We start from the raw sequence: 12,473 nt of genomic DNA, 5'->3' as shown, positions 1-12,473 counted from the left end.
TCCAGCTCAGGAATCCGGGGTGTTAACTAACTTACTGGTCTGGATGCCATTAGTTAAACAGCGGAGGAAGCAGCAATAGCAACCTGCTGTAATATTTATTCAGCAGCACAGACGCTGCTGTTTTCCGTGTCCGTGGCCTGGTGTCCTCCGCACATAGAGAGGGGTCCAGCTTAAAAATGCCCATTAGCCTAAGTAATGAGTCTGTATGCCCGTGCGCTGCTGCTGCTTCCAGTCAGTGTCAGTCAGTCCATAAACGAAACCAATGCTGCTGTCCGGCTCCAAGCCACAGCGACGTCACGCGCGCTTCGGGGAGGGCGTCAGTGCGCCGTCACGGGCTCTTAAACGCTGTGTGGCGTGTTTGACCGAGTGGAGAGAGTTTGAGATCCCCACTTTGCAGAGCGCATGTGGACTGCCAGCCTGTCCGGGACTGAGCGCACGATGAAGAGGAGCGACAGGAGGACAGATTCATTTTCTGATCTGTAAGATGAGAGCCCCGGCGCTGAGGCCGAAGAGTTCAGGAGGATTTGTAAAGGGAAGATTAACAGTTCACGAAGGAGAAATGTCCACAACTGCAACTCCAACCATCCCCTCCTTCCAGCTGACATCTGATCAACTCACAGTGGTCGCTGCGTCCTGTAAGTACAGCTTTAAGCGTGTAATTCGAGTAAAAATCGTTTCTTTAGAGGGAGACATTTGGATACAGCATTTGGATTTAATCTAGCCACACATGCAGATAGCTATATATATATATATATATATACAGGCTTTTAATGTCTCAGCTTTGGCTCTTATGTTTCCCAAGCTCGAAACCATTAAAACAAGCTTAGAGACTTGGGTTTGTCATTTTAAACACACCGGAGAAACTTTGACTGTAGAGATGGACTGACATTTAAAAACAGCAAATAAGCACATTTTTATTAAAAAACAACAACTCATCACAGGCTTCAAATGTGCAAAGTGAGTGAAAAAAAAAACGCAGTGTCTGACTCAGTGTGATTAAGTGACTTCTCATTCTCTCCGGCTTCAAGCAGTTTCCTCTCTGGTGTTCTTCGTGGTTATCGTGGTGCTGCTGTCCATCATCTACCGCAAGGATCCTCAGTGCTGCAGACTGTTTTCCTATCAGGGGCCACATGCAGATATGGTAAAGAAAAACAAACCACATGGCAGAGAGTGTATGTGTGTGTGGGTGGGGGTGAGGGTGAGGGGAGGACAAAAAAAACGCCCTGATGCTGACTTTTGTGGGGTTTTTCTTTGTAAGGTGATCTGTATGTTCAGTTTCCCAGCACAAACTGTTGAGATTACACTCAAAGACAGGCCGGCACGCAGACATTAAGGGGTGTCAGATTGAATTTGCATAGCGGCACAAACATGGCCTACAATAAACTTGATATGATCAGTGTCAGTCAGTGAATTTGCTCCGGTGGAAATAGCGCGCTGCCAGAAATATCTCTTGAGTGCTGCACTATCTCTCCAATAGAATTGGACAGAATTAGCACTGATGCTACTTCAGCACCATAGTGGCCTAATTAAATCACTGCAAATCAAATTTTTTTTTTTCTGTCCCAGCATTGGCAGGGTGAAGCAAACCAACCCAAGTCCTTGGATCTTTTTTAGCTTGTGTGTAACATTTTGTTAAAAATCACACCTACAAAATAACATAACTGTTTGCTCACTAAAGAGAAACACTTGACTATCCTCAGTGCTGCAGGCGCTGGTGCAGGATAAACTAAAGAGGAAATGCAAATACTCCCAAAGAATTATACTGTTTATTAGTCGTCTGTTTCCTTTTCCTGACCCGTCTCTCCCCTCCATTAGTCCCCGGGGGTGAGGTTTGAGTGTTATCTTTAGATTGCAGAGACACAACTCATGCCTCCCTCCTTCAACTGACAGGAAGCTGTCTGTTCAGCTGTGCCTTTAATGGAGAGGCTCTGTTGTGCCTGAGTTTAAGGAACTAACAGACTGTTTCACTTGTACAAAGTGGCCATGCTGACCTCTGCTTACAGCTGTACCGTGTTGCTGATAAGAGAAGCACATGATGGTTTCTATTTACCCTCAGGTCACGTACAGTGAACTGCACGTGACAGATTAGAGAGTGATGAGTGTCGTTACAATTCCTGCGATTACTTGTGGTGAAAAAGAGGCTTTCACTCTTTTGACCACAAGTGAGAGAAAGTGAAGATTGAGAAACACACACACACAGGCGCTCTTTCATTGTGTTTCATGTCTTCGACTTCATAGTCACATACCTTTCCCTGCTTCAGTTTGCTCCATGAATAGTGGACCGACCCCACGGTGGGTGTTGGAGGTGGGGGGGAGACAAGAGGGACAATGGGGGCTCCTTTAGGCTGCGGCGGAGGAGAAAAAAAGCACACTGCTGCTGGGGTCCTCCCCCGACTTCGACACTGATTTTACACGGTTGTGCTTTTTTCTTCACGCTGGCTGATTCAATGGCAGGCGACAAAAGCTCCTCTCCTTTTTTTTCCCCTTTTCTCTTCGACGTGGTGACGTTTCTTTCTTTTTTTTATCCTCCCTCTCAAAAGTACAAACCAGTGAGGGGAAAATGACCTTTGACATCACCTTTTTTTGGTGCCATCTCTGTGTGTCTGTGAAACGTAATGAGGGTTATGGCAAAGGTCGACAGATCGCGTCACTCTGATGGTGAGTGATGTCATAGTTTAAAAAGGCCTGGGAAAATAATAAATCTGATAAACTGATGATATGTTGATGTGACCCCGTGTTAGTGCAATCTGAGCCGCCTTTGTTGCTTCTGTGTGAGAAGAATCTCTATAGTATTCGCAGCAACTGCTGTTTAGCGCATATCTCTTGTCCTCATGCTGGATCTAAATCTCAGTCAGGCAACAAATTGACTTTGTGGTAAAGGCGGCTCAAATGACATAAAAAGGCCATAATGTGTATTGGAGTGTGCGCCTTAACAGGTACCCGCCGGAGCTACACGGGGAATAGAGGGACGCTGAAAAGACCACACGGTGTGGTTTGTTGCCTAGGGACCTTGATGACACAGTAGGACATCACATTGTTCTCCACACAAAGGAGACTCATTTAGACGCGAGGCAATTACCTCGTTTTACTAGCGGCCTTTTTTCAGGATTTCTGCACCTCATACAGTGAGACACTGACGGGTCTTGTTTTATAGGAAGAGGAGGAGGCACGGAAATCTGAGGGTGGTCGTCTTATTGATTAGATAATTTATGGTACTGCTGAACCAGCCGGTGCACCAAAGTGACTAAACAAGGCATGAAAATTGGTCAATTGGGCTGAAGTTAGTGGTTCTCAGCAACAAGAACCAGAAAACTGCTTCACCTAGTTAAACTCTAAAGGTGAAATTCCAGTCCTGTGTTTAATTAATAACTAAGGGGTTTTTTTTCCTGTCCCGCAACTTTTTGAATTGATTACTGTTTGTTTTACAGGGTGCTCCCTCTCAGTACTACAGCAGCAGGCAGACGCTGGTGCCATCTCCTTTTCTCGAGCAGACACAGATCACTGATGACAGCAGCACTCAGGTGAGAGAGCCCATCATCTGCTATTAAGCCAAACAAAGCAGCACTCTTCCCCTCTGTGTATGCTAATGGTTAAGGCAGGGCCTTCATTCACATGCACACGCTCTATAATACACATAGGCCGGAAAGTCCTCGTCTCTGAAGTGAATGTTTCTGATGAGATTTATCCTTTAACGTGGGTATCTGGGATGGGGTATATGATGGGGGAAATAATTATTTGATACCTGCTGAATTTGTTAGTTTTCACACTTACAAAGAAATGAGCAGTCTCTGATTATAATATATATAACATTGTATATTATAATATATATAATGTACATATATTATATACAGAATATCCATCAGAAATTAACACATTATATAAAAATAATAAACTGATTTGCATTTCACTGAGTGAGATAAATATTTGATCCACAAGCAAAACATGACGTAGTACTTGGTCGAATAACCCTTGTTGGCAAAAGCACAGCAGCAAAACATTTTTTGTAGTTGGTTTTTGCCCACTCCTCTTTACAGAAGCTCTTTAAACTCATCCCTTGGGTTCTCGTCTAAGATTTTGCATCCATTGTCCTCTCAATGTGCTGAAGCCATCCTGCACCCTTAGCAGAAAAACAGCCCCAAAGCATAATGTTCCCACCTCCTCGCTTAACTCTGGGGATGGTGTTTTCTGGGTCATACTCAGCATTTGTCTTCCTCCAAACATGGCAGGTCAAGTTGATGGCAAAGAGCTTTTGGTGTCATTTGACCACAGCCTTCTCTGAATTATTTAACCTACTGGTGTCTTAGGACGGGCCTGTACATGTGTCTTCTTGTGCAGGGGATCCGTGTGGGTGCAGCAAGATTTCAATCCACTAGTGTAGTGTGCGAATGGTTGTCTGTCCCTGTGTGTTGGCCCTGCGACAGACTGGCGACCTGTCCAGGGTGTACCCCGCCTCTCGCCCTATGATAGCTGGGATAGGCTCCAGCGCCCCCCGCGACCCTGAAAAGGATAAGCGGAAGCGAATGGATGGATGGATGGATAGTGTAGTGTGTTACCAATGGTGCTCTTGGTGACTGTGGTCCCAACTGCCTTCAGATCAGTTAGAGAATCCTCCGGTATAGTTTTGGGATGATCCATCATGATTCTCATGAGAATGAGGGTAATTGTTAGTCATTTTATAATTTTTTCTTCTTGCTGACAGTGTTGTGGCTCCTCCTAATGTCCTCTGACAACGTTTTGGTCATGTCTGTGGTGGTGGAGAGGTTAGAATGGTAGAAAGTGATTCTGTGGACAGGTTTGCTTTATACACGTAAAGAGCTGAGATGATGAGTGTCTGTAACTGACTGACTGATTGTAATTTGTATGTCACATGGCCACACAGAATTCTGGCTGGTTCAAATGCCTATTTCACTCATGCAAATCAGTTTATGTCTTTTATGTCATGTGTTTGGGTTTTTTTGTCTGGATTTTTGGTTGGTATTCTGTCTTTCTCCATTAAAATGAACCTACCATAAAAATCTATTTCATTTAATTTCTTTTCTTTCATTTCTTTTTAAGTGAGCAAATCTATAAATTTAGCAGGGCTCAAACACTTATTTAAAGACACCTGCTTCTTGTCCCACTGTGGTCTGTTTACGTCTCAGCAGGCAGGTCAGCTGTTCTACATCGGCCTGCCCTCCAGCTACAGCCTGCCTGTGCTGGAAGGCCCCCTGCCGAGGCTCCCCTCCTATGAGAGCGTCCGAAAGAAGGACCGCCAGAGGCAGATCCACATGATGATCGCAGACCGGTTTGGTCTCAATGGACCCATTGTGACTGAGGTGGGGTACACTAGAGACTAAGACTGCATTACACAGTTTGGTATTGTTGTAAAGCCTTTGGAAATGTAGCCCTTCAGGTGGTTTTGTTAAGCATGGGATTGTGGGAGAACATTAAAGCTCCAAAAAAAGTCGGCTTTTTTTTGAAAGCCATCATTTCTATTGACACAGTGGGTGGAGATAACAGAATGAGACTCTCTTTACTATTGTTAATAGAAAGATGTTGGCACACAATGTTGTAACAAGACCTTAGACTGCATTCAGAGCGCAGTAAACAGGATGCAGTATCAGCTCATCTAATGCCTGCTGCCGAATTGTGCTGGCAGTTGCGTTTCGAGGTTTTACCGTGTTGATCTTTCGCTTAGCTTCTAGTTCGCACAACGCTTGAGCAAACAAGGTAATGAGAAAAAGGCACATCAAACATAATTAAAGCCTGTGTTCTGAGTGCAAACAGTGCCCCAGAATGCAGCTTTGTGCTCCCATCTTCCACCGTTTTTTTCTACTTTGACCTCCTCTCTCCGTTTCTTTAATTAAACACCCCCCTAGCATGACTGCTCATCACCAAAGCACATTCACACACAATACTCTTCTGTCATCCCATCACTAGTCACTGACAAACATTCCTCTACACAATCTGAACTCTATCTTGCAAGAGTTCAGATGATGGACCCCTTTATTTCCCCGCCTGCCCTGCGTGGCCCGAGGCAGGACGGCAGTAAAACTTTGCAGCCTGGTATGCGTGCGCGTGTGGTGCGGGTATCAAACGGAGGGCAGGGTTGTGGGGTTGCACTTGTCGCCTGAGGGTCCCCAAGCAATTAAAAGATAAGAGGACTCAGTCAGGGAGCGTGAATCTGCTAGATGTGATGAGAAAGATAATACATTTTTTTTTAAAAAAAGAACATGTTCCAGACAGCCAGGATGTAGATGGATTAATTGGTAATGTAAATACAAACACGTTCTGCTTCACCACAGGGTCAGATTTCAGTTCTTTCAGGCCTGTGGATGCTCTCATATTAACTCAGTCCTCCCGGATTGTTCGAGGACTTTTAATTTTCCTGAAGAATTTTGTGGTCTGCAACCTCGGTGGCATTACTGTGCGCTCTCAGACAGCTATGGAGAACAGTGCCCTTTGGCAACTTAGGAAATGTTTCCCAAAAGTCTTCAGAAGTCTCATCACTGCATACAAAGGCAGCAGTATGACAGTAACATGTATACATGTGCATCTCATTACTGAATGATATTCCATGTCTTTCCTTAAATCTGTATTAAGATAGCATCTGTAAACACAATATTACCATTTGATTAATGCTATATTATAATGACCATGGAGTTTGCATGTTCTCCCTGTGCCCATGTGCGTTTCTTCTGGGTTTTCCAGCTTCCCCATCCACAGTCCAAAGACATGCAAATTAGGTTAACTGGTTATTAGGACATAGATGTGAATGTGAGTGCAAATGGTGGTCAGTCTCTCTGCGTTGTATTTAATTCATGCTACTCCAGTTGTATTTGTTTGTGAAAGTATTTACCTACAGAAAGCTGACAAAGCAAGGTTTTCAACCACTGCAAACCTTTCTCTGAGCAGTCGTTCAAACTATCAACTATGTGGTTGACAAGTGGGCCAGAATAGGGAAGGAGTGACAGCAGTTAACCAGGAGTGAGAGAAGTGCAATCAAAAAAATACAGAAAGAAAAGTACCAAAAGTGGCCATTTCAGCTCCCTGTGTGTTATAATGGTGTGAAACCAGCCCAGTGAAGGAACAATGGGCTGGTTTTCAGCCATTATGCAAATGTACTGTTTATAAGATTTGGGGAAACCTGCAGTCAGCCGAGACTGAAGAAGTCACTTGGATGAGTGACGAAATGTTTCTCCCACAAAACGCTACGTCCAGATGAACAGAATCAACTTTTGGAGATTTACTTACCTGGATGATTGAACATGCATCAAGACGAAGCAAAATTATGAATTCCTGAAGTCCTGAAGTCCTGAATAATTCCCAGTGAGAATTTGAATCTAGAATGTTCCTTCAGCTTGGATTTCTTACTTGGAAAGTCAGAATAAAAAACAAACAAACAAAGTATTATGCTGTATTGCCAGTGATACAAGAGTTGCTCTTATTAGCTAACAAATCCTGTTTTTACTTGCTTTTGTTCCGATATCTGAGTTCGAAGGTATCTAGAACACGGTGGAACACCAACGACAGCACAATCTAGAGTAGGGCACAGATTAGTTGTACCACATGTTTCTGACATTGCTGCCATCTGACTGCAGGTAGTTGGGCAGTCTGAGCTGCCCTAAGCTGCCCAACGACTCCCAATATGCCACAGGTGTCGAACTCCAGGCCTCAAGTGCCAGTGTCCTGCAGGTTTTAGATGTGTCCTTGATCCACAGCTGATTTAAATTGCTAAATTACTTCTTCAACATGTCTTGAAGTTCTCCAGAAGCCTGGTAATGAACTAATCATTTGATTCAGGCTTGTTGACCCAGGGTGATATCTAAAACTTGCAGGACACCGGCCCTCGAGATCTGGAGTTCAACACCCCTGCAATATGCTGTCACCATTGAACTGTCATTCCCCATTAGCCCTATGACAGACTCATGATCTGTCCAATCACAGCTAAAATAGGCTCCAGCTCCACCCCACACATCCCGCAACCCTGAATTGGATAAGCAGAAATAATGAATAGATGTCAGGAGCCTATTTATTCACTCTGCAGAGATGATGTTACATTAGCATTTTGAGTCTGACCAGCTGATTAAGTTTATTTTTCCATTAAGTTCTGTGAAGTGCTTATCTTGGTCCACCTGCTGGCTGCTAACTTTATCTGAATCAGAGCAGTTAACCTGTGGATCTGAACACTCCACAGACCCTTCAGTTGCTTGCTAATTTTAAACAATAAGCTATTCTGACCGACCTTACAGTGTGACAGTTTAGCTCATAGATGTTCGTGTAATATTTAGTGTAAAATCTCTTCTATCTTTTTTTTCTCCTACAGCCTCCTCCAACATATGAAGAGAGCATCCGTCAGTCGTTGGAGCTGCCGTACGACATCCTCTCATCCAGCCTGGACATCCCCTCTGCTCAGAGTTTCTACACCAACACTAGAGCCGCCGTTCAGACTAACACAGCGCCTCCAGCTAACTTTGAGGCCGCCAACAACACCGTCCTACCCGTGTGACGCCGATCAAGCCATCAAGCTTTCTGGTGAATGTGAAGCAGAATTGCGATATTTAACGTAACGCAGATGCAGTTACTAAATCGACTGGATCCTTAACACTTGTGTACAAGATGATTCTGATACCTCAAAACTGACAGAGCTAATGTTGATCATGAGCTGGAAGGCAACCATACAAGGAGCCGCACACCCTGCAGGGAAGGACACGTTTGAATGTTAAAAATACTTTGTGACATTTACTGTGCTCTAACGTGCCCGTGAGTTTGAAAACAGAAACACTGAATACTCATAAAACTAAGGTGGCTGGCACATCTCGAACAGGGCAGGGAAGAGGAGATCTCTGGACTACAGAACTGAAACATACCAAAAAAAGGGAACGACTATTTACTTTGCTGGTTACAGTGACGTGTATTAAATTCTGTTAATGGACTTATGTTTTCACAGTTAGCTCTTCTCATTTATTCTGATGTCCCCGAACTGGAAACCTCATTGTGTGGTTTTTAAAGAGTTTGTTTAGTAGCTGCCGCAAAGCGGGCTTCTTTACCCCGCTGAGGCGATGCAACGCTGCTCTAGCTTGAGGGCTGCAAGGAGGAGAATAAAAAAGGTGCTAATGAGAGTGCCTTTCATGGAATTGAAACTAGACATTCATTACAAAACCTTTGTCTTTACCCCATCTTTTGATTTTTTCTATTTACACACCAGATTTTATGTCTTAATGTTCTGTGCGTTATTTTCTCTTACTTTCCATGTGCACGTGTCGTATGTTTGCCCTGCATATGTCTCGTACTGTATTTATTGAAGAACGATAACTGACATCTTGTTATTTCTCTGTGGAAACAAATGTAATAAATACTTTTATTGCTTTGTTCGTGAATGTTTTTCATTACACAGCCGCAGTTTATGTATGTGGACCACATCCAAACCACTCACAGTGAGGCAGGATCAGGAAAAGTTCATGAGAGACTGTTGTCTAATTAGTATTTCCCAAACTAATTTCCATGAATTTTATTGAATTCTGGAGTTCAATAAAAAACTGGAATATTTTCAGTTTTTAGGTCCTAATATTCAAAAACAACTTCCTATGAGGGATGGGGATGGGCAAACATTCCCATTATGGAAAAATAATGACCAGTCTCTTGTTTTTATTGTAGTTTCACAGAGTGGAAAATCCTGAAAAAAAATTACATAAAAGTTATAAACTGACTTTTTGTCATTGACTTCAATAAGGATTTGATACTCTATGAAGCTCGGTGAGAAGGTGACAACTGTTGGTGTCATTATTCAAAAATGGAAGAAATATAAAATTAATTCAGGCTCTATGCAAGATCGTGCCTCAATAGTGATCAGCCCAAAAAGTAAACAGGTGGAGCTTGTTAATGATCTGAAGGCAGTTGGACCAAAGTACACCACTAGTAAAACACTACGCTTTATTAAACTGAAATCTTGCTGTGCCACAAAGTCTACCTGCTCAACAAGACACGTATACAGGCCCGTCTTAACTTTGCAAGTGAACATCTAAATAATTCAGAGAAGGCTTGGGAGAAAGTGCTGTGGTCAGAAAATCGACCTCTTTGGCATCAACCTGACCCAGTACGTTTGGTGGGAGAGGAATCCTGAGTGTGACCCAGAAAACATCATTTTTCCAAACCTGGTGACCAACTACAAGAAACGTCTTACCGCTGTGTTTGCCCACAACGATTCATCCACCAATACTAGATCATGTTTTGCTTGGGAATCAAATTCTTATTTCACTCAGTGACATGAAAACCCATCTATAAATCTATAACTTTTATGTAATGTGCTTTTTTCTAGATTTCTGGTTGATATTCTGTCTCCATTAAAATAAAACTGCCAGAAAAATCAGAGGCTGTTCATTTCTTTGTAAATGAGCAAACTTACAGATTCAAATAAAGTCAAATAATTATTTCCCTCAGTGTAGCTTAAATAAAAGTGACATGTTGAAGTGTTTCGGAGTATTACCCTGAAATAAATGCCCCTGAATTTTTTTAGGTGACTAATATAATAAATTGATATATGAAGAGGGCACGGAAAGTAACCACCTTCACATTTTTCTATAAAAGAGCCCACCCATTTACCATTTACCATGGAGAGCTTCAGTACTCTCATGTACAATATGAACCGCTACTGAGTTCCACCATATCAGTGAATTACTGTTTTCTTCATATCACTTGTTTTCACCTTTGGCAATATAAAACTCCTTTCTGCTGCAGATCGTGTTCAATGATTATGTCGACTCAACTGTGTTTCATTCCATATAATACATGCAGTAATCTTGTCTCTAGGATATTAAATTTACATCTCATTGACATTAGTTCTGTAAAAGCACTGCAATAAAGAACCAGCAGCTTTATTTTGAGCTACCTGCAAGGTTTTATTTCTATTGCTGAAGCACTTGAGGGGCTCACACAAGAATAATAAAGCTGAGGCAGAACTAACGCAACCAAAGCATCAAGTCTGAAACTCTTCTGACCACTGACAAACCTTTAGCAGTTTACTTGCAATATTTCCTGCACTTCGCCTGGAGTACTATTAACACTCAGTCTATGCATTTGTTACTTAGTAACATCTAACACCTGTTTATTAACCTTTTACAACCTTCAACTACTTATTTAGCATTTCATTTATCAATCGATGGTTCAGCTGCATTGTTTAGTCATCAGGAAACACAGCAATCCGAGCCATTGTTAACACAAATGGAAGGTCTTAATAAAGACTGAAAATTACACAAAATATCTAGCTTGAGGTATTCCATACCTTACATTCACTATATTGACGAAGGTATTCAGTCACCCATCCAAATCATTGAATTCAGGTGTTCCAATCACTTCTGTGGCCACAGGTGTATAAAATCAAGCATCCAGACATGCAGACTGCTTCTACAAACATTTATTAAAGGATAGATCGCTTTCAGGAGCTCAGTGAGCTTTAGAGGTGTACGGTCATTGGATGTCACCTGTGGAACAAATCCACTCGTGAAATTTTCTCACTATTAAATATTCCACAGTCAGCTGTTAGTGATATTATACCAAAGTGGAAACAACTGGGAACGACAGCAACTCAGTCACAGAGTGGTAGCCCATGTTAAACCACAGAGCGGGGTCAGCAGATGCTGAGGATCATAGTACGTTGAGGTCGCCAACTTTCTACAGAGTCAGTCGCAGACATCCAAACTTCACGTGGCCTTCAGGTTAACTCAAGATCGGTGTGTAGAGAGCTTCATGGAATGGGTTTCCATGGCTGAGCAGCTGCAACGAAGCCTTACATTACCAAACACAATGCAAAGTGTCAGATGCAGTGGTGTAAAGCATGCCGTCACTGGACTCTAGAGCGGTGGAGGTGTGTTCTCTGGAGTGACGAATCACGCTTAACCATTTGGCATTCTGATGGACAAGTCTAGGTTTGAAAGGACAACACTATTTGTCCGGCTGCATCGTACTAAATGTAAAGTATCAATCAAGCAACTGATTTCACTTTCAGACTTCAAAAGACATGCAAATGTTTTTGTGAAATCATCACCGGGAACTTGTTGTTGTATTTGATATGACTGTGTGAATTAGACAAATTTAGCTATTTTATTATTTCTTGTATTGTTGTAATTTTAATGTTTGTCCGGAACAGATCTGCCTTGTAAATGAGACATTGAGTTTCAATGGGACAACCTGTATAAATAAGGGTTAAATAAATTTTTGGGGATTATGTTCTGGGATTGTTTTTCAGCAGTTGGGCTTCAGGCCCTTAGTTCCAGTGAAATGAATTCTGGAACTAAAAGGAATGCTTCAACATACCAAAACAGTTTTGGGAATTTTGTGCTCCCAACTTTGCAGGAAAAGTTTGGGGATGCCCCCTACCTGATCCAACATGACTGCACACCAGTGCACAAAGTAACATCCATAAAGACATGGATGAGCGAATTTGGTGTGGAAGAACTTAACTGGTCTGCGCAGTCCTGACCTCAACCTGAGAGAAA

The 12,473-nt window shown here is 42.6% G+C and overlaps 1 protein-coding gene across 2 annotated transcripts; it reads left to right on the top strand.

Moving 5' to 3' along the window:
- The first annotated feature begins 258 nt into the window (after positions 1–258).
- LOC102795053 (uncharacterized) lies at positions 259–9,310 on the top strand. 2 transcript variants are annotated; one of them, XM_006807823.3, is made up of 5 exons: positions 259–635; positions 1,032–1,141; positions 3,429–3,521; positions 5,145–5,315; positions 8,306–9,310. In XM_006807823.3, exons 1-5 carry the CDS (start codon positions 485–487, stop codon positions 8,486–8,488), a joined length of 708 nt encoding a protein of 235 aa, XP_006807886.2. In that variant the 5' UTR covers positions 259–484; the 3' UTR covers positions 8,489–9,310. The 2 variants fall into 2 exon arrangements, with proteins under 2 accessions (XP_006807886.2, XP_006807885.2); XM_006807822.3 differs by having other exon boundaries at positions 5,142–5,315.
- Positions 9,311–12,473: the final 3,163 nt, after the last annotated feature.

Source organism: Neolamprologus brichardi, chromosome 4 (genome assembly GCF_056152115.1).
Source record: "Neolamprologus brichardi isolate AB-2024 chromosome 4, ASM5615211v1, whole genome shotgun sequence".
Taxonomy (NCBI): domain Eukaryota; kingdom Metazoa; phylum Chordata; class Actinopteri; order Cichliformes; family Cichlidae; genus Neolamprologus; species Neolamprologus brichardi.
The sequence above is the reverse complement of the archived record's forward strand: the minus strand, read 5'-3'. Positions and strand labels throughout refer to the sequence as shown.

Bases quoted from the DNA above. Each gene is read 5' to 3' on its own strand.
- LOC102795053 (XM_006807822.3), top strand. From the start codon at position 485: ATGAGAGCCCCGGCGCTGAGGCCGAAGAGTTCAGGAGGATTTGTAAAG. The intron at 636-1,031 runs GTAAGTACAGCT...GGCTTCAAGCAG, and splicing joins CACAGTGGTCGCTGCGTCCT to TTTCCTCTCTGGTGTTCTTC. The intron at 1,142-3,428 runs GTAAAGAAAAAC...TTTGTTTTACAG, and splicing joins AGGGGCCACATGCAGATATG to GGTGCTCCCTCTCAGTACTA.